The 25,404-nt window shown below is 51.1% G+C and overlaps 2 protein-coding genes across 9 annotated transcripts; one reads left to right on the plus strand and one right to left on the minus strand.

The window, feature by feature from the left end:
* Nucleotides 1–1,665: 1,665 nt before the first annotated feature.
* Cnn1 (calponin 1) lies at nt 1,666–10,683 on the plus strand. 4 transcript variants are annotated; one of them, XM_087563629.1, is made up of 7 exons: nt 1,666–1,807; nt 3,591–3,712; nt 5,424–5,622; nt 5,953–7,125; nt 7,432–7,542; nt 9,706–9,852; nt 9,939–10,683. In XM_087563629.1, the coding sequence occupies exons 4-7, from the start codon at nt 7,123–7,125 to the stop codon at nt 10,182–10,184; spliced, it is 507 nt and encodes a 168-aa protein (XP_087419755.1). In that variant the 5' UTR covers nt 1,666–1,807; nt 3,591–3,712; nt 5,424–5,622; nt 5,953–7,122; the 3' UTR covers nt 10,185–10,683.
* Nucleotides 10,684–14,925: 4,242 nt separating this feature from the next.
* On the minus strand, nt 14,926–19,873 carry Elof1 (elongation factor 1). Of its 5 annotated transcripts, none has more exon segments than NM_001429183.1 (4): nt 14,926–15,530; nt 15,802–15,872; nt 16,025–16,160; nt 19,834–19,873. In NM_001429183.1, coding segments are annotated over 3 exon segments (252 nt in total). In that variant the 5' UTR covers nt 16,141–16,160; nt 19,834–19,873; the 3' UTR covers nt 14,926–15,465.
* Between the last annotated feature and the right edge of the window lie 5,531 nt (nt 19,874–25,404).

Genomic DNA, 25,404 nt, shown 5'->3' on the forward strand with positions numbered 1-25,404 from the left:
AAATTGCAGCTTCTTAAAGTATCATTAATGTGTAGAAGGTTGATGTCATCTACGTGTCACTGTCCTGTCCTTGACATGATGTGGGTGGAGCATCCAACTCCATAGTCCAGATGAGAGCTGTCTCGATAGGAACACTACAGGTGTCCAACCAGACCAGCCTGGTTTGGATAGAGATAAAGCAGTGTTCCCGGCCCCAGACCTGTTAATCTGAGCCCCAGTGGCTCAGGTGGCCAGTGAATGGATACTGGGAATAGATCCAGGATGTTTGTTTGTGGTTTCCCCCCTCACCCCCCATTTCAAATAGCCCAGACGGGTCTTGAACTCAGTATGTAGCCAAGGATGGCCTTATATTTCTGAACATCCTGCCTGTACCTTCTGGGTCCTGGGATTACACACATGGATTACCAGGCTTGGCTTATGTGGCCCTGGGGATCAAGTCCAGGGTTCTGTGGATGACAGGCAAAGGCTCTACTAACAGACCTATGTCCCAGCCTCACCTTTTACCTTTTTTTCATTACATCTGTGTGTATGTATGTGTGTATATATGTGTATGTATATGTGCGTATGTGTGTATGTGTGTATATGTGTATACATGTGTGTGTGTGAATGTGTGTATGTGTGTGTGTTGTGTGTATGTGTGTGTATGTTGTGTGTGTATGGGTGTATGTGTGTATATGTTATGTGTGTCTGTACACAGAACAGAGTCAGAGGAAAGCTTGAAGGAGCTTGTTCTCTCATTCTATTGAGTTCCGGAGTTCAAATTCTAGTCATCAAACTTGTTGCTAAACACCTTAACTCACTAAGGGTCATATTGCCAGCCTCCCCCTACCCCTTTTAAACTAATGTGTGTGTGTTTGTGTGTTTGTGTGTGTGTGTGTGTGTGTGTGTGTGTGTGTGAGAGAGAGAGAGAGAGAGAGAGAGAGAGAGAGAGAGAGAGAGAGACCGATTCTCAAGCCCAGGCTGTGCTGGAATTCACTATGTAGCCCAGGCTGGTCCCAAACTCTCAGTAGTCCTTTTGATTCAAAGTTCTCGAGTGCTGGGATTGCAGGCATGGGTCATCTATGAGCTTAGATCTCGGTTCTTTGCTGCTCCAGCTCCTTGTGAGGGACAGGAGAGGACAGAACTGGGTGCTAGATTCTCTGAACTAGGCACTCTGGAGGTGACATTTCCCCCCCCCCCAACTTTACTACACCCTCGTGAGGCAAGCACTGTCATTCGACCTTCTAAGATATGGCAATAGAGACCCATGGAGGCAGAGGTTATGTGTAGACAGTTGGTGTGTGGAGGTCAGTCAGATCATCCTGCTACTCTAGGGTTTGGGGTGGGGGTGCAGCAGTCCTGCCTTGGGACTGAAGAGGAGATCAATGACCTCTGAGACAAGGAGACTCAGAGATGGGAGGCAGACACTTGGCCTGGGAAGAAGGGTGGAAGAGAGGTGGGCTGTATGAACACCCCCTTCCCAGAATAAGGCATCCTGCCCCCTAGGTGGAAACAATGACACAGTCAGCTCCCAATACCAAGGCTCTGACATCAGGAGGTGGGGGTGGCCAGAGTATGTGTGAGGTGCCACGCCCCTTGGCAAGCCCCCGTGGCCAATGGGACAGGCTTGGAAGAGCCCGGGGCTGGCTTCTGGAGCTTCAAAAACGTGTGAGGAGGGAAGAGGGTGCAGACCTCAGCTCAGCTGCCTGTTGAACTTGTCTGGGTCATCTCGGCACCCCCGCTTTGCCAGAGCCCCCTGGCCAGCATGTCTTCCGCACACTTTAACCGAGGTCCTGCCTACGGCCTGTCTGCTGAGGTAAAGAACAAGGTAAGGCTGGAAGGACTGACAAACACCCTGCGGGGACAGAGCCCTGTTCCCTGAACACCCCTCCCTCCTACCTGTGTCACGCGTCCTAAGACCTGAGAAGAGAAGGAAGATAACGGGTAGGGGCTGTTTTTCTGTTCTTGCAACATCCCAGAGTCCTCAGTTACTTGAGGAGTGAAGTGAAGGGATCCTTAAAAAGAAGTAATCAGAGTGCTGCAAAGATTCCCCACCTGCTCAGAGTCCTTGGTCAATCTTCTCGTTCTTGGGAGGGATGTAGGGGGACAGAGTCCCTACTATAAAAAAAAAATCAACTCTGCCGGTCTGCAATTGCATCTTCCTGTCATGGATAGGTAAACTGAGGCTTAGAAAGGAGAAACAAGGAGCTAGGGCGCCAGGTAAGGCAAGTGCAAAGCCAAACCGTCTCCATGACGGGATGGGCAAGCTTCTCGGGACAGGGGACTGCGCGGAGGGGGAGAGGCAGCCCCATTTGACAGAAGGGAACACTGAGGCACTTTCTTTCCAGGGTACCACACAGGAGCTGTGGGGAGAGAGAAGCAGGGATTGAGACCTGGATCCGGTTGGGGTATCCTACGGGCTGGAGTTCAGGGAATGTGGGGGGCGGGTGCTCTGCCGGAGACTGATGGCAGCGCCGCCCCCTCCCCCCAGCGCCGGCCCAGAGTCGCAGAGGAGCCGCCGCGCCTTATAAGGCGGCCTTGGGCAGCCCGGGCCCGCGCTATATAAGGGCCGGTTTGCTTTATAAAGCCGGGCTGGTGAGGAGGGGGGCGACGGGGCTGGGGCCAGGTAAGGGGCTGCATCCCTCCTCTCCCCATGCAGAAGAAGTGAAGCATCCCTCCATCTCACCACCACCAGGGGCTGGGAGGCTAGCACGCTGGAGGACTGCAGAAAGAACGCAAAGCAGCCTTGGAGACTGGAGACAGGAGGCTGGAGAGCAAGCCAGGAGGGAGATAAGAGCTAAGAGGTTGAGAAGGGAGTCTGCCGAATCCCGCCCCTACTCGGGAAGATGAGATCAGGGCGGAAGCTTTCAAAAACAAAACAAACCAAAACAAAAAACAAAAACAAAAAAGCCATGAGCCTCACAGCTGTCTGGACAGCTCTTCAGAGATGGGACCCCGAGACTGAGTAAGACAGTGTAAAGAGTTGGAGAACAGCAAGAGAGACCAAGTAAGGCAGAGGACAGACCTAAAGAAACAGACAGGCAAGGGTTAGGAGGGGGACAAGATGCTCTCATTTCTAACTAGAGATTGTATGCATGATGACCTGGGACGACCCTGAGACAGCCGTGTGAGCAAGTGAATGGCGTGGAGTTCCAGGTTCCCAGGAAACCAGCACCCAGGGGCTTCTTCTTAGGGTTCCTCCCCACCCCCAGTTGAAGGCATTTCCCCTTCCAACAGGAGAGTGGGGAGGGCTGGGTCAGAGGAAGCTAAGCCCCAAGTTTGGCTTGGAGGGGAAACCAAGGAGCCAAGCGCCGCCCCCACCCCTACCCCCACCCCCAGCTTCAAGGATCTTTCCAGCCCCCTCTTGTCTATTCATTGGTGCCAAACCTCAGAATGCCCGGAATGGCCCCCTGGGCAGGTGCCACTTCAACCCTGGCCCTCAGCCTCCCCCAGCACCCCTCCCCTACTGTGGACACTGAGACAGGATTGCCTTAGTTGGGATGGGGTAGGAGATCCGGACGATCCGGGCTGGGCCCGTCCCCCGAAAAGCCGAAGCCACTCTCTGTTGCCTGTGACCTAATCACCTGCCTGCATTCCTGTCTCCTCCTCAGCTGGCCCAGAAATACGACCACCAGCGTGAGCAGGAGCTGAGAGAGTGGATCGAAGGGGTGACAGGCCGCCGCATCGGGAGCAACTTCATGGATGGCCTCAAGGACGGGATCATTCTTTGCGAGTGAGTGAGGTTCTTAGTGTGCAGGCCCTGCCCCCAGCCCAGCAGCCTCTCTCCAAATAGCCCCTCAACACCCCCTGATGATCCTGAGCTGGAGTCAGACACTCATATTTGATGCCGCCCCATTCCTTGAAAGGCCAAGAAGACTCAACCTGTGCCAGTTTCACAGGCTGAGATGACAAGTCAGTCAGGTTAAAAACACAGTCAGGTAACCCCAGCACCCTGAGGTGTTTGTTAGGAGAGCATTATTCAGCTACCAGGCCTGTCTGTGAATTCCAGGATCATAGGTAAATGTCAGTGGGCAACAGTGACTGCTTATCACCAGTTTTAATGGCATTGGGAAAGTGTCACAGAATTTATGTAGACCGTGGTTTCCCACTGGCCTCATCACTGGGGAAGATGAAAATCCTCACCGTGGCTTGGCATACACCTGTGACCTTAGAACTGGCAAAGCTGAGGTAGGGTTCAGAATTCTAGGTTAGTCTAGGCTGCATAACCAGACTCTGTCTTCTAACGTGGGGACGGTTGGGGAGGAAGGTGGAGTGCTCTCCTAGCATGCAGGAGGCACTGGGTTCATCTCTTGCACAGTATAAAGCCAGGTATGGTGGTGCAGGCCTATAACCCCGGGCACATTAGAGGTGGAGGTAGGAGAATCAGAAATTTAATGTCACCCTTGGCTCCACATTGGGTTTGGACACTAGGCCTGGGGGATCGCTCAGTCAGGAAGGGGCTTGCTGTGTAGGTCTAGGGACATGAACGCTGAAACAGAAGGCAGGCCGGAGGGGTGGCTTAGTGATTGATGCACCTGTTCTATGATCAGAAGAACAGAGGTGGGGTCCCGACATCCATGAAGCAAGTCAAACATCCCTGCAAATGCTTGGCTCAGAGGGTTGGGAAGACAGGAAGAACACTAGGATTGATGGCTCCCAGCCCAGCTGAGAGAGCGTGAGCCCCAGGTTCAGGGAGAGACCCTGCCTCAAAAGAATGGGCAGAGAGCAATAGAGGAGGTAGCCAGTGTCATTTTGTGGCCTCTACACACGTGAACAGAGTGCACACACATGCATACACACATACACATTTTTATTATATTTGTTTACTTGTGTGCTCAGCGCTCACATGTATGTGTGCCACAGCATGAGTGTGGAGGCTGGAGGACAACTCCCAGAATCAGGCCTCCCCTTGTACCATGGGGTCCCGGGGATGAGACACAGGTGGTCAGGCTTGGCCGCAAGCAAGCAGAGCCCAGATGTTCATTGGCCGTCCAGTCGAGCCTATTTGGTAAGCCCTAGGTTTTGTCTGGTTCCATACCCAGCACTACTATCACCACAATAAGAGAAGGTTATCAACCAGGCAACCAGATAACCACACTCATGCCAGTAGCAAGAGAGTACAATGAAGAACACCCAACGGGCTGACGATTGGCTCAGTGGGTACAGGCACTTGCCACCAACACTGCTGACCTGAGTTCAATTCCCAGGACCCCATGCTGGAAGGAAAGAGCAGACTCCTAAAAGTTGTCCACCAACTTTCACACATGTGTTGCTGACACACAGATTTCCTGCCTGGCAACTGGGTCTAGCTGCCCATGGTTTTGTCCAGCATAAGCATGTGCTAGGTACAAAGGTATCCTCTTCTGGCTGTCAACTCTTCCACCCAGCCTGGATCCTGAGGCAACTGGGATTTACCTGCCCCACTCCCTACCTCTCTTTGTTAGATTTATCAACAAGCTCCAGCCGGGATCTGTGAAGAAGGTCAATGAGTCAACCCAGAACTGGCACCAGGTAAGTTCAGACACAACATACTAGTTTGTTTTCTATTTCAGGAATGAGGATTGAACCCAGAGCCGTGAGTGTGTTAGGCTGGAGCTCCATTGCCTAGCCACACCCCAGCCCCTCCTCACTGGGGGATTCTAGGCAGGGGCTCTACCACTGAGCCACACCCCAGCCCCTCCTCACTGGGGGATTCTAGGCAGGGGCTCTACCACTGAGCCACACCCCAGCCCCTCCTCACTGGGGGATTCTAGGCAGGGGCTCTCCCACTGAGCCACACCCCAGCCCCTCCTCACTGGGGGATTCTAGGCAGGGGCTCTACCACTGAGCCACACCCCAGCCCCTCCTCACTGGGGGATTCTAGGCAGGGGCTCTACCACTGAGCCACACCCCAGCCCCTCCTCACTGGGGGATTCTAGGCAGGGGCTCTACCACTGAGCCACACCCCAGCCCCTCCTCACTGGGGGATTCTAGGCAGGGGCTCTACCACTGAGCCACACCCCAGCCCCTCCTCACTGGGGGATTCTAGGCAGGGGCTCTACCACTGAGCCACACCCCAGCCCCTCCTCACTGGGGGATTCTAGGCAGGGGCTCTACCACTGAGCCACACCCCAGCCCCTCCTCACTGGGGGATTCTAGGCAGGGGCTCTACCACTGAGCCACACCCCAGCCCCTCCTCACTGGGGGATTCTAGGCAGGGGCTCTACCACTGAGCCACACCCCAGCCCCTCCTCACTGGGGGATTCTAGGCAGGGGCTCTACCACTGAGCCACACCCAAACCCCTCACTGGGGGATACTAGGCTGGGGCTCTACCTTAGACCCACACTCAACCACTGATTTCCACTGTTGGTTTTGTCGAAGCCTCCCCTCACAGTCAGAGGACTACTGTGGTCTTAGTCCTCTCCTACTTGTTTGAGACAAGGTCTCCAACTCTCCATTGGTTTCCCCTGACACCAGGCTGGCAGTCTCCCAAACTGAGGATTCTGTCCCCGCTTCTGGTCTCTTCTATAGGAGTCCTAGGATTTCAGAAGTTCATGCTCCGTATCTGGCTTCTACTTGGTTTTCTGAAGATTTGAACTCGGATCCCAACACTTGTACAGAAAGTGTTTGTTTGTTTTGTTTGTATTTCTTACCAGAATCACCTTCCTGGCCCCGAATTTTTATTCTGAGACAATGTTTCATTAAGTTGCTCAGCCAGCCCTTGCATTTGCAATCCTGCCTCAGCCTGCTGAGGGGATGGGATGACACTAAGCCTACTTATTAACTTGATTTTTTAAAAGAACCCTTTTTGTGTATTTGTGTGTGTGTGTGTGTGTGTGTGTGTGTATGTGTGTGTGTGTATGTGTGTGTGTGTGTGTGTGTGTGTTTGTGTGGACCAGTGCCCACAGAGGCCTGGAAGAGGCATTGAACCCCTTGGTGCTGGAGTTACAGGAGTTCCACTCAATCCTTGACCCCTAGCTCCTCAGTCCTCCACCCTCCCATCTCTGACACGGTCTGTTCCCCTACAGCTGGAGAACATAGGAAATTTCATCAAAGCCATTACCAAGTATGGGGTGAAACCCCACGACATTTTTGAGGCCAATGACCTGTTTGAAAACACCAATCATACACAAGTTCAGTCTACTCTCTTGGCTCTGGCCAGCATGGTGAGTGTGGGGACAGAGTGGGACTAAGACAGGGGCTGGGGCAGGGGCAGGGGCAGGGGCAGGGGCAGGGGCAGGGGCAGGGACAGGGGCAGGGGCTGAGGCAAGGACTGGGGCAGGGGCTGGGACTGGGGAAGGGGTAGGGGCTGGGACTAGGGAAGGGGTAGGGGCTGGGACTGGGGCTGGGCTGAGGTCTGATATCTATAGGGGCACTCAGGCCCTTGAGCTTCACAAAGGGTGAGTCACTGGGGGGAAGTGAAGCCTACTGGAGGCTCATCTGTGGTTCATGCCTTCCTTTCCTCCATGCAGGCCAAGACAAAAGGAAACAAAGTCAATGTGGGGGTCAAATATGCAGAGAAACAAGAGCGGAGATTTGAGCCTGAGAAGCTGAGAGAAGGCAGGAACATCATTGGCCTACAGGTATGACCCCTTCTTCACATGGGCTGCTCTGGGCTTCGGGTAGCCCAGATCCTAGAGGCTTTGGGGGTCAGGATATTAGTACGAACTTTCGGACTGGGTGGGACACTGGACAGCGTTCCTGATTCCTATTCTCTAATTTGCTCCCCTGCCCATACCTGAAGCAGTTCCTGGCTTTACAGGTCCTTAGGATATTTTTATTTATCTTTGTGTATGAGTGTTCTGCCCGCATGTATACCTATGAAGTCTAGTACACACAGAGGTCAGAAGAGGGCATCAGATCCCCTGGACCTGGAGTTATAAACAATCGTTATCAGTCATGTGGGTGCTGGAAAACAAACCCAGAACCTCTGTAAGAGCAGCCTGTGCTCTTAACCACTGAACCGTCTCTCCAGCCTCTGGATTCTTTTTTTTTTTTTTTTTTTTTTTTTGGTTCTTTTTTTCGGAGCTGGGGACCGAACCCAGGGCCTTGCGCTTCCTAGGCAAGCGCTCTACCACTGAGCTAAATCCCCAACCCCCAGCCTCTGGATTCTTTTAAAAAATATTTTAAAAATTATGTTTACATTTGCCTGCATGCATGCATGTATGTATGTGCACCATGGTGTGTGTCGTACCCACAGAGACAAGAGGGTGTCCCCTGGGGATGGAGTTAAGGATTGCTGTGCGTGCTAGGAGTGGAATCTGGATCCTTTGGAAGAGCAGCCAGTGTTCTTAACTACAGAGTATCTCTCCATCCTTTTAATAGGGAAACTAGGTTTGCTAAGCACACTCTTCTTCTTCTTCTTCTTCTTCTTCTTCTTCTTCTTCTTCTTCTTCTTCTTCTTCTTCTTCTTCTTCTTCTTCTTCTTCTTCTTCCTTCTCCCCCTCCTCCTCCTCGTCCTCCTCCCCCTCCTCCCTCTCCTCCCTCTCCTCCTCAGCCTTGGTGATTCAGTCTGGGCAAGCACACTGCCTTAGTTACATCTCCAGTCCCCGTCACTTTTCCTTTGTGTGGATGTGGGCCCATCAAGGTCAGAGGTCTCAGCCACTGTCCCTCCTCAGGAGCCATCCACTTTACCTTGTTTTTGTTTTGAGATAGGGTTTCTCTTTGTAGCCCTGGCTGTCCTGGAACTTGCTATGCAGACCAGGCTGGCCTTAAACTCACAAAGGTCCACCTGCCTCTGCCTCCCAAGTGCTGGCATCAAAGGTGTGCACCTCCATAACTGGCCATCTTGCTTTTTGAGAAAGAGTCTCTCACTGGGTTTTCTAGTTTGCATTCTGATGTAATAAAACACTAACCAAATCAATTAGGAGGAAGGGTTCATTTGGCTTGCACTTCCACCTCATAGTGCATACTGGAGAGAAGTCAGGGAAGGAGCTCCAGCAGGAACCCAGAGGCAGGAACTGAAGCAGAGGCCATGGAGAAACATTACTTGCTAGCTTGCTTTCCATGGCTTATGGCTTGCTCAATTTTCTTATATAACTCAGGACCACCTGTCTAGGGATAGCACTGCCCTGTGAGTTGGTTTCCTATGTAAGCACTTGAGGTAGGCTCTCCTATAGCCCAGGTTAGCCCTGAATTCACTATTCAAAGCTAGCCTTGGGCTACTCTTCTGATCCTTCTTCCTCTACCTCCTGAGTACAACTTTTATCCTGACACGAGGTCTTGCTAAGATGCTCAGGCTGGTGGCCTTTTTACCTTGCCATCCTCCTTCCTCGGGCTCCCCATCAAGTAGCTAGGACTACGGACCTGTGCTGGCAGCCCCAGCTTGACCTACCGCCCTTCTCTTTCATCTATTTTACTGTTTGAGACAAGTTCTCGCTGTGTGGCTCAGGCTGGCCTGGAACTCACCACGTGGACCGGACTTTCTTCAAACTCACCGAGATCCGCCTGCCTCTGCCTTCTCAGGTTCTCTCCCTTTACTATGTGGGTCATGTGGGTCAAACTCAGGTCATCAGGCTTGGAGGCAAGACCCTCTACCCACTGAGCCATCCGTCTCTCAGGGCTGACCTTCAACTTCTCATCCTCTTGGGATTACAGCTGTGGGCCGCCACACAGCGACAGGATGTGGGCTACACGTTGAATCTGAAAGCTTGGTCATCTAATATCCCTACTCTGTCTGACCTCCTGCTCTTGTATCTCACAGGGATACCCTGTAATCCTCATTGATTAATTAATCTCTTTCCTAGATGGGCACCAATAAGTTTGCCAGTCAGCAGGGCATGACAGCCTATGGTACCCGGCGTCACCTCTATGATCCCAAACTGGGTACAGATCAACCCCTGGATCAGGCAACTATCAGTCTACAGATGGGTACCAACAAGGGCGCCAGCCAGGTTTGTGTAGTCAGTGGGACACCCTGGTGAGCTGTGGTGGGGGAATAGGGCTGCTACCGTGGCCTGACCGCTGTTCCCTCCTTTAGGCTGGCATGACTGCACCGGGCACCAAGCGGCAGATCTTTGAGCCAGGTCTGGGCATGGAACACTGTGACACGCTCAACGTCAGCTTGCAGATGGGCAGCAACAAGGGGGCCTCACAGAGGGGCATGACGGTGTATGGGCTGCCCCGCCAGGTGTATGATCCCAAGTACTGCCTGACCCCGGAATATCCAGAGCTGGACGAGCCCACCCACAATCACCACCCACACAACTACTATAACTCTGCCTAGGGGCCCCCAAGGGGCTGGCTGCTGCTCTTGGCTGGACCCAGCTGGCCCAGCCAACCCCATCTCCTGCATGGCGTCCTCCAGCCCCCTGGCACCTGCCTATAGGGTTACAGTTTGGGGAGATCAGGCCGAGGGGGGCAGTGGGAAGAAGGGGGCCCCCTCATCCCTGGAGCTTTCCCAGGGCCCAACATAGAATTGGGTGTCCCCAACAACACCCAAAGGAAGCACTGAGTAAAGCCATTTCAGCTTCCCCCTTTACTCCCTCACAAGTAAGTACCTCCCAGAACCAGAAACCCTTCAAGCGAAGCCCCCAGAACCCAGGCTTGGCCTGCCCCCTGCCCCCTTCCTGCAATGGGAGCGGAATGCATGCCTGGAAATGCAGTGGACACACACGCAGTTTGGTTTTGCAGTGACTGGCGTTTGTGGATGTGACAGCAGCGTTTGTAACTTGAACACTTTCTTTTTCTATTTCACTGGAGCACAATAAATGGCTGTGACATCATCGGAGTCTTGGGCCAGTTGTTTAGGAGCATGGCTTGGTTAGCCTGCATCCTCCCACATATTTAGGAGGTAGGCATACCCTCCTACGTACACTAGGGCCAGTGAGATGGCTCAGAGCTGGTACAGGCACTTGACAGCAAGCTTACGGCCTGAATTTAATCCTTGAGACCCACATGGTCGAAAAATATCAGTTTCTGCCATGTTCTCTGACCTCCACACACAGGCCATGTGATAGATATCCTTCCTTAAATATGTATTTAAAAATTACATACACACCTACAGACCTTACACCACTAGGTAGGCACGTTGCAAATATCACATACATTTAAACAGAATGATCAGGAGTGTCCTGGGAGGGGTCCCAGACGGTGTGCAAGTGTGTACACTGGTGCTATTGGGCCGAGTAATGTACCCAATGTCGGCAGGGCAGTTGAGTAGTTAACCTCGGGGCGTGGCTTTCTCTACAAGCCTGCCCTGTGCCCAGAGATATCTTTTTTCTTCTTAAAACTGGATCCCATGAGCTGGTGAGATGTCACAACTGTAAAGGTGTGTTGTGTGAAACAAAGGTGTTTGCTGCCAAGTCTGACGACTTTCAGTTTGAACCCCAGGTCCTATGCTCTGAAGGACCAACTCCATTAAACTGTCCTCTACCTCTTGCTACCGAATGCATGCACCCACTCACAATTTTTCCCCTCCCTCCCCCAACAATTTTTTTTGACTTTTTGAGACAGGAGTGTGTGTGTGTGTGTGTGTGTGTGTGTGTGTGTGTGTGTGTGTGTGTGTGTGTGGTGTAGTTCTGGTTGTCCTAAAACTTGCTCTTTTGACCACGCTAGCATTGTACTCACGGAGATCTGCCTACCTCTGTCTCCTGAGTGCTGGGTCCACCATCATTCAGCAATAAATGTCTTTGGGGAAAAAAAACAAAACAAACCCACAAACTGAGTCCCAGGGCTGGCCTAGGATCCTGAAAGTCTAGACAGGATTTTAACATCACCTTACTTCAGCAAGGACCCTATTCTCTTGAAGAAGGCTCTAGATATTCTGTCTGAAGACTACCTGTGCACTGGCCAGCACTCCAGGGAATACAGAAAGATTGGGAGGGAACCCAGTCTCTTCCCCACTCCACCAGTCCCAGGGCAGAGGTCGAGGCTGTAACCCTGGGCGATATCTGAAACTTTGCACACAGACACATAGACCCTGGCCTCATAAGCTGGACTCCAGGCATCTTGGCCCCTTTGATCTGGAGGGCTATGCTGAGTGCAGGAATCTAGCTAGTCCAGGCTTGGCCTGTCAGTCAGATAGGGTGGCACTGATGTCAGCTCTGGGTGCCCCGTCTAATGAGGATGCTAATCTAGGAACCTACCTACCATTGTTGCCTGGGCATCCTGGCTCCAGCCAAGCCTAAAGGACCTCAGTGCACCAAGGGACATATCACCGAAGGGTGAATCAGGAGATAAGATCTGACAGCCCAGCCTAGCGGCCATCATTCCTGGGTCAGCTTAATGCCAGGTTCTGCCACTGGTTCACTCAGCACAACTCTGGCAGTTTCTCCTGTGTTGTATACACAACTCTGTGTGCGGGCATGCGCATGCGTGAGCATGAGGTCAGAGGCTGACTCACCTGGTCCTTGGTTAGCCTGCATTTTACTTTTGGAGACAGGGTCCTCCCTGATCCCAGAGCTCACTGATGTGGTGAGGTTGGCAGCCATCAAGCCCCAATGATGTCATCTGTCCATCTCTCCTTCCCCTGTGCTGAGGTACACAGGGCTTTTACATGGGCGCTAGGGACTTGATCTCAGGTCAAGTTCTTCCCTGGCAGTCACCTCCTGAGCTCTTTACAAGAGACATACCCTGAGGAGCTCTAAACCACAGAGGAGGGGCTGAACCACTTGGTTCAAGTCTCCTGTCACCCTGAGACCCTGTGAGGGCACAGAGCACTCTCCCATGCCATTAGTAGTGTCCACCCAGTCACAGCCTCCAGCCTTCTAAGAGCCCTCACCACCCTTAAAAATGTCCCTCCTGTGACCATTACTTTCCCAGTGGCCCAAAGCACCCTGAACTTGAGACCTCAGCCCAGGACCTGGAGTTAAAATGGTGGGTTGTGAAGCCAAGGTTCCTGAATCCAAGGTCCTTCTGCGCATCTAAGGCTGCAGGAACTTGGGCATCAGCCTCCCCTTATCTGGGCACCTGCTTTCCCTTCACAGGGTGGCTGCCAGCACGCAGCCGGATATCCAGTGTGGGTGTCAACTTTTGAGTGTCACCTCCTTTGGGTCACCTGTCTAGAAGTCTTGTGTTTATGTGGATGTACAAGTGTGTCGGAGGGTCAGCCTCAGCTGGTGGTCCCCACTTGCTATCCATGTTTTCTATTAAAATGTTCTATTTGGGCTGGAAAGATGGCTCAGTGGTTATCAGCACTACCTGCTCCTATAGAGGACCAGAGTTCAGTTCTCATCACCCATGTCAGCATGATTGTCTGAAACTACAACTCCACGGGACCCGACACCCTTTTCCTGATCCTCAGGGACACATTCATGTGTCACTACCACTTGCAACTCCAGTTTGAGATCCAATACTCACTTCTGGACTCAACCCTGCATGCAGGTGGCGCAGATACTCAGGCAAAACGTCATTACACATAAAACCCTTTCTAAAATGTGTGCACAATTTAAATCTTTAGTGTGCGGATGCCACAGAGCATGTGTGCTCAAAGGACCCTCGGAGGTTGGTTCTCTCCTCCCACCACGTGGGGCTTGAGGACAGAGCTTAGATTGTCACGCTGACACAGCAAACACCTGCCAGTTGAGACATTTTGTTGGCCTGGGTTTGTGACTTAGAAAAGAATTTACTATTTTGTGTGTGATGTGCGTGGTGCCAGGGTTTTGTGTGCTACAGGGCATATGTGGAGGTCCCAGAACAACTTTCAAGAGTCAGCTTTCTTCCTAGTCCAGAGGGACTGAATTCAGGGCATCAAGCTGACACACCTGACTTTTGTTAGGAGACCAGGTCTCACTGTGCAGCTTTGGCTGGTGCAGACCACTTGCCTCAGACTCAGATCTTCCTATCCCTGCCTCCTCCTGAGTGCTGAAAACTGGCTTGGTAGTTGAGAGCACTTGCCGTTCCTCCAGAGGACCTGAGTTCAGTCCTTAGCACCCACGTCAGGTCACCCAGAATGCTCTGTGATCCTCAGCTCAGGGAGATCCCATGCCTTTACCCTCAGGCACCTCTGCTCACATGCACAAGCTCATACACATACATGTAATTAGAATAAAAACCAAATCTTTCAAAGTGTGTGCTACCAAGCCCAGCACAATCATGTTTTGAGACACGTCTCTCACTGGCCCGGTACTAGCCAACTAGACAAGGCTGTCTGTTTGTCAGCCCCCTCAGCACTGGACTTACCGGGCCCAGGGCATTCAGCCATACCCGGTGTTTTCATGTGGTTCCTGGGGATCAGCTACAGTTCTCATGTTTGTGGAGCAAAGGCTTTACTGGATGAACTATTTCCCTACCATCTCTATGGCTTTTACTGCTGCTGTAAACACAAAGCCATCTAGATGTGTGTCTGGTTCACTGGTGTCCTGCACACCCACAATCATCCAACTGGGCAGTGTTTGAAGTGGTGTCATATCTCTGTAATTCCTCCATTTAAAGGGCTGGGGCAGAAGGATGAGTTTGAGACTATTCTCGACTGCACAGTGAGATCTTGTCTCAAACACTACCACTAGTTGGATGTGGTGGCACACACTTTTCATCTCAACACTCGGACATAGGCAAGCTGACCTCTGAGCACAAGGCCAACCCGGTCCACAGTAAGATCCTATGTCACCTCACTCCCCTCCCCCAAACCAAGCCAAACCAAGCATCTTCCACCAAGAATTTAGACTGCAGCTCAACTGGTAGAGTGTCTAACACGCACAAAGACCTGGGTTCAGTCCGGTCCACAGCACACATGAACTAATGTGTTAGTGCACACCTATAATCGCAGCACTTGGCGACAGACAGGGGATCAGGAATTCAAGGCCACTCTCAGGATTATTGCAAGTTCAAGGCCAGCCTGGTATATGATATCCTACCTTCTAATCACTAAGCCTGTCCTTACAAAGAAAACAAAAGTTCAAAAAACTGACCAAACCATATGTCATAGAGCCAAAACAATCTCTCTTGAATGCCTCAGTCCTGAATCCCCCCTCCCCTTCTGACCCTGGGGCTGCCTCATACCCAAGAAAGTACAGATAGGCAAGGGATACACACTGGCTGCTTTATTGACAGGCTCATGAGGGACAGCTGTATTCCAAATAAGCCCCTACACCTTTTCCACAAAGGCAAACAAGAAAAATGGTGTGCCCCAGCAAATCCCAGTCAAGGGACCTGAGTAGACCACAAGCACTAGGAGGCTGGGAAGGAGAGAAAGTCCAGTTCCTCAAGGGCAAGGTGCTGGTGAGGTGGCTGAGGTGATTGGAGGTCCTACAGCTATTCCCTGCTTGGGATGTCAGGGACCGTCACCGGAGAAGACAGTGGGCTGGAGAAGGGAGCACTCGAAGGCTTTCAGTCACTTGAGGCATAGGGTTCTGTGAGGAATCCTGGGCTGCATGGTGAGACACAGCAATCACTCTTCTCCACCCCTGCAGTCACATCTGCAGCCACGTGTGCAGATACTCATTCACACCACTCCACACACACAGAGGGAGGGCTGGCCCGGCGCTGGACCTACACCCTGGAGCCCAGGAATGTCTCTGGATCAGTAGCCAGAGTGGGGGCTTCGGGGGAGCAGGTCCGTGACATCGCTACTGATTGGCTGCCTCGCAGGCGTCTATCCAGTCGCTGTACACATCCACGGGTTCTGACAGGTCTGGAGCAGGGTCAAGGATAATTTGTGGCAATGAAGCCCCTTGTCAGGCACATCTCTGCTATGATGGGGTCCATTGGACCCCTGCCCTATGCCTTGTCGCTCAGTGTTAAACCAGTAGCCGATATCAATTTCCCTAGATGGCCACAAGGCCAGGGCTGCAGGAGTGACCATGTTCACTGTTTCCGGTCACCAGCCCCCAGGCAGGTCAGGACAGCCCGACTCCCACCCATTTCTCTCATTCCCCAAGAATGAGCCAATTTCCCAAGGATACATGTGATGGGTGTCTGGAATTCCTCTAGGCACACGGTACAGGAGATGACTCCAGTGTTTCGAGCACGGTCCCTGCAGTGAGACAAGGTGGAGGTATGCATGAGAACGAACCCTGAGCCCGTGGAGGTGACCTTGCCAGCAGGAAGGCCCAGAGTGAGCAAGGTGAGAGACAGAGGCCTGGGTGCCCACACAAGTAGGCTGGCCCACCCTGAACACCCACTCACATTTTCACATCACAAGACTTCTCGTGGTTGCAGAAAGGGCAGGTAAACTGAGTCTCCAAGGTGCCTGTCATCTTCTTCTTGGGGGGCGGCTTCCGTTTAGACTTCCTTCGTCCCATAACTGCAGAGGGGATGAAACCTGTGGTACAGGGAACGGGGTCAGAAGCTGGTAGCAGCTAACTACTCTCTTCCTCTGCATCCCCTAGAAACAGGCCACAGGCAACCAGCAGTGCTCTGTGGAGAAGGGAAGATGTACACCCTGTCGTCACCCAGGCTCCTGGGCCTGGGCACAACAGTCCCTGTGTACACCCTGGGCAGCAGGGTCAAGAACAGCCTTTAGCCTTGGTTTCCCAACTTCCTGTTTGTCTTTAGGTAGGTCACTTAGGATCTCTGTGCTCAGGGTCTCAAGGGAAGATGGGGTGGACAGCTAGCTGGAGAGAAAACAGGACAGAGAGGGGTTCTGACATGATGCCGTGCTCTTATGGGATGAGGGAGTTAAGTCTAAAGAGTGACTAAAGGCGAAGTTAAGGGCAGGAAGATGGCTTAGTGGACAAAAGTACCAACCACGACAATATGGCAACCCTAGTTCAATTCCAGAAACCTATATATAAAAAGACAGGCACAGTGGCTCAAATCTGAAACCCTAGCATTCTGACATGGAGGTGGGAGGCAGAGACAGGATTGTATGGGAACTCACTGGCTGGTTAGCCTGGACTACATAGGGATGGGGCAGAAACAGGTTGGAAGGTGAGGACAGACTCCCCAGAATTGTTCTCTGACTTCCACATGCACGATGTGTGCCTCCTCTGACCAAATACAGAGTCTCCATCAGGAATGGGGATCTAGGGGACAGGAGTGGATGGCAGTGATCGAGACGGGGACATGTCAACTGAATTGGTGCCAGTTTGGGGTGGGGCTGTGATGGGGACATATAAGGTTGGGAGGAGAGACCCAGATAGCCGGTATGTTCATGGGCTTTTTGCTCCCAGCACTCTGGAGGCAAAGGTAAGAAGATCTTTATGAGTTCGAAGCCAGCCTGGTCTACATACTGAGTTCTAGGGCAGCCAGTGCTACATAGTCAAGACAAAGGTCTCACATAGCCCAGGCCTGGCCTCTTTCCCAAATAGCAGAGGATGACTTTGAGCTCCTGATCCTCCCACTTCTACCTGACAAGTGTTGGGCTATAGCATTCCTGGTCTCCACATGACACAGTCATAGATAATACTGATTATCAACCTGTCAGAATCCATACCAACTCAGGACAGCCTGGACATGACAGCTGTCAAGTGTCCCGTACAGAAATCTAAGACATAGGAAGAGGTGGGTGTGGAGAGATGACCATCTCAGTGTGAGGGGCGCCAAGAGGGCAGACTCGGTGGCAGTGGGCACAGAGGGGGCGGCAGCTATCACTAAGCTCCTGCGAGGCACTACACTCAGCCTGCCTTTGCAGTCATTGATCTCCATGGCACCTCCAGATCCACCAGACCACAGCCACCCACCATTTCTAGGCCAGACCCCCTAGGACAGGAGTCACTCCTCGAGAATGGAGAATACGGTTACATTCAGTTATCTACCACTGGTTAGTGCCCTCCCCCCTTTTGAGACACTCTCACTGTTCTCCAGGGCTGGTCTGGAACTCACTATGAAGACCTGCCTCTGCCTTCCATGTGTGGAGATTAAAGGGATGCACCAGGCCATTCGGCCATTTATGTATTGAAACAGGGTCTCACTGTATAACTCTGATCTAGAATTATCTATGTAGAACAGGCTAGCCTCAATCTCACAGAGATCTGCCAGCCCCTGCCTGGGATTAAAGGTGTACATGTGCCATCACAGTTGGCTTTTGTATTAAAGGAAGGAAGAAAAGAAAGGAAGGAAGGAATTGGAAAATGTCAGCATGTTAGTGTATGCCAGAAGTTCAGAACCCAGGAGGTTCAAGCAGGAGGGTGGAAAATCCATCTCAAGTTGGAGTCTAGTCTGAGCTAGTCCTCCCCACACTGTAACCCCAGCCCTTCGGATCACTGAAAGCTGGAGGCCAGCTTGGGCAACTAAACAAATCCAAATCTACTGTCTAAAATAAACCAAAGGAAGCACACAGACATACATGCAGGCAAAGCATCTATCTATCTATCTATCTATCTATCTATCTATCTATCTATCTATCTATCCATCCATCCACCCATCCATCTATTTGATGAAAATAAAAACCTGTGTTAATAAATATTTAACTCTTAACATCTCTGTGTAGTCCTCTCTGTCCTGGAACTCACTCTGTAGACCAGGCTCAGAGTTCTGAGTTCCTCATCCGCCTGCCTCTGTCTCTTGAGGCTGAGATTAAAGGCACGTGCCACCCACCATCATAGCACGTATAAGGCTCAAGGGCAGAGGTTCTGAACCTGTGGGTTTTGGGGTCCCATATCAGATACCCTGAATCCCAGACACATAAGATAAAAATAAATCTTCAAAATTTCTGTATTAAGTTACTGATGACAGGTTCTGAAGAAAACTTGTAACTGGACGAATGCTATTGCTATGAGGTTATTAGAGATTAATGTGGGTTTCTAAGATGGGGCTATTCTGGGTGAAGGGGGATCAGGAAGGATCTTTTCTTCTAGAGTCATTTCAGATGAAGCCTGGATAATGAGCTTTGGTGCCAAGCCAGCCAGGAAGAGGGGGGTACCTGAAAAGAGTCTGAGCCAGATGAAGGCTCTTTTCATCGTTTTACTTCAGAAACAATGGCTGAAGCTCTGAGGGCAACAGGGACAAAATGTGAGATTCACGAAAGGCCAGATCCTGAAGGTGAAGTGTAGCCAGGTCCAGAGCCCAGCTGTCAACTGCAGATATGTTTACTTCCCTTCCCATCTGACCCTGGCAACCAGCTACAATAGAATCACCGACAGGACATCATGGCCCAGCCTGGCCCAGCTGATTACAGACATTGCTGCCAAGCCCGAAAAGCTGAGTTTGGTCCCCGAATCCACGTAAAGGTGTTAAGAGAGGATGTATCCCGCAAGTTGTTAATTAATTTCTGTATACATTATACACATATAGAAAAAATGCAGGACGAAAGGGCAAGGAAGATGGCTCGGCAGGTGAAGATGCCGGTTGCCAAGCTTGATAGCCTGAGTTCAACTGCCTGGGCTCTCACGGTGAATAGAGAGCCGACTCCTCTAAGCTGTCCTCCGTACACACACACACACACACACACACACACACACACACACACACACACACACACACACCATCCAAAACTAACTCACGATCACCATAAACTCCTCACAGGTCCTCCGGCGTCTACAACCCTACCCATCAATCTCTGAGGAAGGATTTCACTTTGGTCACTGCTCAATCCCCGGCACCTACAGTGCCTGGTATACCTTATGCACTTAATAACTACTTGTTGAACGAATCAGTGAGTTTCCCTGAATCTGTTTCTGTGTGGCCCCAGCATCCACGGGCAAACCGCAGCCTGCGAACAAGCCATGGTGTCCTGAGGCGACCGGGACGGCGGGAAGGGGCGCCGCCCGCTCGCCCACCTACAGGGGTCCAGGGGTCAGGCTCCCCATGCGGTCGTCCTCAGAGCCATGCCCGGGCCTTGGCTCTATGCCCTGCGGGCGATAAAGAGAAGAGCGCCGGTCCGCCCAGCCCAACGCCCGCCCGCGAGACCCTACACTTACTTGTACCAGCCCTGCCTCTCAGCCAAGGCTGCTTCACCCAGGAGACGCTAACTTCCGGCCCTTAAAGGAAGCGGAAATATCGCTTTGTGTTTCCCGCCCACTCCTTAACCAAGTAAATGGGCGTGTAGACCCTACCTCCAACCGCCTGTCTCCGCGCAATTGTTACAGCGCATGCGCCGTCCCGCTCATTCGCTAGCAAATTTCTAGGGATGTCTGTGATTGAATCAGCAGGAGCGGTGGCTCCATCTGTAGTCTGGTTAAGGTCCTTGCCTGTGATCATCGCCCTGGATTCGTCTCACTTGTCTTACCCCCTTGAAAACCTAGATTTTCCGAACCTCCATGCTCACTCTAGATGTACATTCTTTTTTTTTTTTTTTTCGGAGCTGGGGACCGAACCCAGGGCCTTGCTCTTGCTAGGCAAGTGCTCTACCACTGAGCTAAATCCCCAACCCCTCCATGCTTACTCTAATACCCTAACCCTAGAAGAGACTAGTTAGGAAGAGGAAGGGGATCACCGTGAGTGAGACAAGAGAACTGGTAAGGGGGTTAATATGGTCAAAGCACACTGTATTAGTTTCTCTAGTCACAGAACTTATGGAATGTGCCTTTATATTGAGGGAATTTATTGTGATGACTTACCGTCTGTGGTCCAACTACCCCAACAATGGTCGGCTGTGAGTGGGAAGTCCAAGAATTTAGTAGTTGCACAGTCGTCCCACGAGGCTAGGTGTTTCAGCTGGTCTTCGGTAGAAGTAGGTCCCAACAGATGTGCTGGCGAGGAAACTCAAGCAGGCGGAGTGAATCTTCCTTCTTCCAATGTCATTATATAGGTCTCCAGTAGAAGGTGTGGTCAGATTAAAGGCGTGTACCACCGGCATATACAGGAGACTAGCTGAGACATCTAGTGGAGAAGGTGTGGTCAGATTAAAGGCGTGTACAACCGGCATATACAGGAGACTAGCTGAGACATCTAGTGGAGAAGATGTGATCAGATTAAAGGCGTGTACAACCGGCATATACAGGAGACTAGCTGAGACATCTAGTGGAGAAGATGTGGTCAGATTAAAGGCGTGTACAACCGGCATATACAGGAGACTAGCTGAGACATCTAGTGGAGAAGATGTGATCAGATTAAAGGCGTGTACAACCGGCATATACAGAAGACTAGCTGAGACATCTAGTGGATTGGATTAGATTCTTAGACATTTTGTTCACAGCTAGCCATTGTTGGATTAGTTAGATGTACTCTATGAGAGGGAGAGAGAGAGAGAGAGAGAGAGAGAGAGAGAGAGAGAGAGAGAGAGAGATATTCAATAAGTTCTGTAACTCTAGAGAACCCCAACTAATGCAGCTACAACTTGAGTTTAAGGCTAGCTTGGGTTACAAAGACGCCCCCCCCCCTTTTAAAGCCACCTTAGTTGGTGGATGAAAAGTAGGAGGGAGTGTGGACGGGGTAGGAGAGCTGGAAGAACAGTTTGAAAGCCGTGGCAGTAGCTGAGTGGATCGTAGCCTGTTGTGGAGAACTGTATTAATGGGAGCAGAAAGAACTTTATATATCTAGAAACTGAGGTGTGAAGCTATGATGGTATTTATGCTTGGCCCAGGGAGTGGTGAAAGAGCGTACCCCAAAACGGGGAGCCGCGTCTCTCGCTCCAATTGTGGGATGGGGTGCCCCCAGGAACCACGAGTAGCCATTCTTTTTTTTTTTAATTTATTTATTTATAAGTACACTGTAGCTATCTTCAGACACACCAGAAGAGGGCATCAGATCTCATTATAGATGGTTGTGAGCCACCATATGGTTGCTGGGATTTGAACTCAGGACCTCTGGAAGGGCAGTCAGTGCTCTTTTTTTTTGGTTCTTTTTTTTTTTTTTTTTTTTTCGGAGCTGGGGACCGAACCCAGGGCGTTGCGCTTCCTAGGTAAGCGCTCTACCACTGAGCTAAATCCCCAGCCCCGCAGTCAGTGCTCTTAACCGCTGAGCCATCTCTCCAGCCCACGAGTAGCCATTCTTGATGTAAAAGCACGAGGTAGCTTTATTAACGAGATCCCGGGTCTTAGCGGGATCCCGGGTCGACACGTATCTCACACAGGAGACAGAGGAATCGACCCCGAGCTTCCAAACTCGGGGGTTTATATAGGGGCATTCGAGCGGTTACACATGATTGGTCAATTCAAATGGTGCACAGTTACTTTCGGCGCGAAATTACATCAGCAAGGTGTACGTGCTCTCTAGCAGCTCGGCAGGCAGGTAGGGTGGCTCATCTCACTAAGGGGGGTGAAGGAAGGGGAGGGGTGGCTACAGATGGTCAATGTCCTTGGGGCTGATAGCGGGTTTGGCAAGTCCTATCTCTGGTTCTCCCTCAGGCACATCCGGACTCTGACAATGAGTAACCTTTTTAAAACTCTAGTTCTACAGTGGAACTATTAAGTGTGGCCTTGTTGGAGTAGGTGTGGCATTGTAGGGGTGGGCTTTGAGACCCTCCTCCTAGCTGCCTGAGAGTCAAACTTCTAGCTGCCTTCAGATGAAGATGTAGAACTCTCAGCTCTGCCTGCACCATGCCTGCCTAGATGCTGCCATGTTCCCACCTTGATGATATTGGACTGAACCTCTGTACCTGTAAGCCAGCCCCAATTAAATGTTCTCCTTATAATAGTTGCCTTCATTATGGTGTCTGCTCACAGCAGTAAAACCCTAAGACAGAAGCCAAACTTGGTTTCTGGAACTGGGATGGAGAAGGGAGACACAAATCCCCATTCCCTCAGTGGACGGAAGGGCACGGAAAGGGTGTATTACAGGACATCTGTGCAGCAGGGAGGGAGGCATTGGGGCTCCGGACATTCGATGCTGATAGAGTAGCCAGGCGATCTGAGAGTAGGAGGATTGTGGCACACAGGCTGACACTCAAGTTGAAGTAGAAGCCCCAGGAAGAATTGAATGGGCAGAGGCGACAGAGTGGAGGAGAGGGGGGCTATTTTCCGCAGAGCTCCTGAGTGCTGCCGCTGCAAGGAGGAAGGCAGAGGCATCCCATGGGAAAGAAATCAAGGATCGAGTCTGGGTTATAATAAGCATGGGATAGAGGCTGAGGAGATGGCTCAGCTTGAAGACTGGAGCTCCAATCCTCAGCACCTACAGAAAAGTCAGGTCTGCGTGGTTACCTGCCTGTAATCCAAGCCTGAAGGAGACAGAGGATCCCCCAGAACAAGGTGGCTAGCCAGATGAGGTGAGTTCTGGGGTCAAGAGAGACTCTGCCTCAATAAGGTGAAGAGAGTGAGGGTGTGGCTTTTACGTGCAGAGCCTCACAAATATACCTGTGGAGCACATATTTCTGTTCTTTTGTTTTTTTTTTTTTTCGGGGCTGGGGACCGAACCCAGGACCTTGCGCTTCCTAGGCAAGCACTTTACCACTGAGCCAAATCCCCAACCCCCGTATTTCTGTTCTTAATTAAAGTCTTCTGGCCAGCAAGATGGCTCGGCAGGTAAAAGCACTTCCTTCTAAACCTGGAAACTTGAGTTCAATCCCTGGAAGTTACATGGTGGAAAGAGAGAACTGATTCCTGCATGTTGTTCACACACACACACACACACACACACACACACACACACACACACACAGAGAGAGAGAGAGAGAGAGAGAGAGAGAGAGCTTAGCTGTGTCACACGTTGTTAATGCTTTAAAGAAAATGAAGGAAGTGTGCTAACTGTTGAGTTGGTAAATATTTGCTTTGCGAGGACTTTACTGAGGTTTATTTCCTTAGTATGTTTCTGGCAACTTGAGGTATTTAGAGTGGATGGATCTCCAAGATGCCCTATAGGGGGCAGTGACATCCTTGGAACTGCCTTTTCTGAAGACCATTTCTCTGTTTTGGTAACTTCAGTTCACACAGGAAACTGAGTGTAGTGGTTCCGGCTTAAAAATCCCAGCATTCAAAAGGCAGAGACAAGGTCTTTGCTAGTTCTATGCCAGCCGGGGCTACATGAATAATTCAAAGCTAACCGTGGCAACAGTGTGAGACCCTGGCTCACAAAACACACACACGCATACACGCACGCACGTACGCACGCACGCACCTATGCACGCACGCACGAAGGATAAGCTCAGTCAATGCATGTTACCCTGTGGCTTGCTGTTTTATTTGCACTCATGGTCAAGACACAGATGCAGGACTCTTATCGTTGTTCAGTAATTGTTCTGGTTAGTTTTTGTCAGCTTGATTCAAACTAGAGTCGGGATCTGTATGGGAGACAAGCCCCTGGGTGCCTCTGTACAGGAGTGTCTGGATTAGGTTAATGAATGTGGGAAGACTGACCATGAATGTGGGCAGCACCTTTTCTGGGCTGGCGTTCCTCACAGAATAAAAGGAAAAGCCAGCGAAGCACCAGCATCCATCTCCCTCTGCTTCCGGATTGCAGTCGCGATGTGATTGGCTGCCCTGAGCCCCTGCCGCCAGCCTTGCCCGCACCACAGATTGTGCCCTTGAATTGTGAGCGCAAAGAAACTCGTCCTCTCTCATGCGGCTTTAAGCAAGATATTTCATCACATCGGAAAAAAAAAAAAAGGAAAGAAATGGATGTACCATGACGCATGACAACTGGCCACAGACACCAGCATCATGGTCCTCGTGTTCAGAAGGTGTCAGAAGCCCGGCACAGTTGAACACATCTGTAATCCCAGCTCAGGAGGCTGAGACAGGTGGATCACCTTGAGTCAGAGATCAGAGTGGGCTACATAGAGAGACCCTGTGAATGAATGAATAAATAAATAAATAAATAAATAAATAAATAAATAAATAAATAAATAAAATCACCGAATTACAATAAAACAGGACAATGTCTTAGCCTGGCTTGTAGGCTGTCATCCCAGCCGCTGTGGAGGCTGAAACAGGAGGCTCAAAAGTTCAAGGTCAACCTCGATATGATGGTTTGCATATGCTTGGCCCAGAGAGTGGCACTATTAGAAGGTGTGGCCTTGTTGGAGCAAGTGTGTCACTGTGGGGTAGGCTTGGAGGCCCTCCTCCTAGCTGCCTGAGGACGCTCAGTCTGTTCCTGGCTTCCTTGGGGTGAAGGTGTAGAACTCAGCTCCTCCTGCACCATCCCTGCCTGGATGTTGCGATGCTGCCATGGTCCCACCAAGATGATAATGGACTGAACCTCTGAACCTGTACGCCAGCCCCAATCAAATGTTGTCCTTTATAAAACTTGCATTGGATCTTGGTGTCCGTTTACAGCAATAAGACCCTAACTAAGACACCCGGCAACTTCGATCCTGTCCCCAAATAAAAAAACAAAGATAGGCACGATGACTAACTGCTTTAATCTCCACACTCAGGCTGTGGAAGGAAGAGAATGTGCATAAACCAGAGTTTTATAAACAGAGTTGCATAAACAGTGGGCTCCAGAAAAACAGTAGTTATATACAGTCAGTTCTTGTCTCAAAAAGCCAACCATGGGGTGGAGAGGCAGCTCACATGATTGTCCTGCAAGCCGGGTGACTTGAGTTCAGTCCCGAGTCCATCATGGAAGAAGATAACCAGTACCTCCTCCAAGTAGTTCTCTGACTTCCATGTGTGTGCCATGGTGTATGTGCACATACGTCACACACACACACACACACACACACACACACACACACACCAGTAATAATAAACTGGGTATGGTAGCACACAGCACCAAAGAAGTAGAGGCAGGCAGAGCTCTGTGAGTTT

The sequence above is a fragment of the Rattus norvegicus genome, chromosome 8, assembly GCF_021556685.1.
Source record: "Rattus norvegicus strain SHRSP/BbbUtx chromosome 8, alternate assembly SHRSP_T2T, whole genome shotgun sequence".
NCBI lineage: Eukaryota > Metazoa > Chordata > Mammalia > Rodentia > Muridae > Rattus > Rattus norvegicus.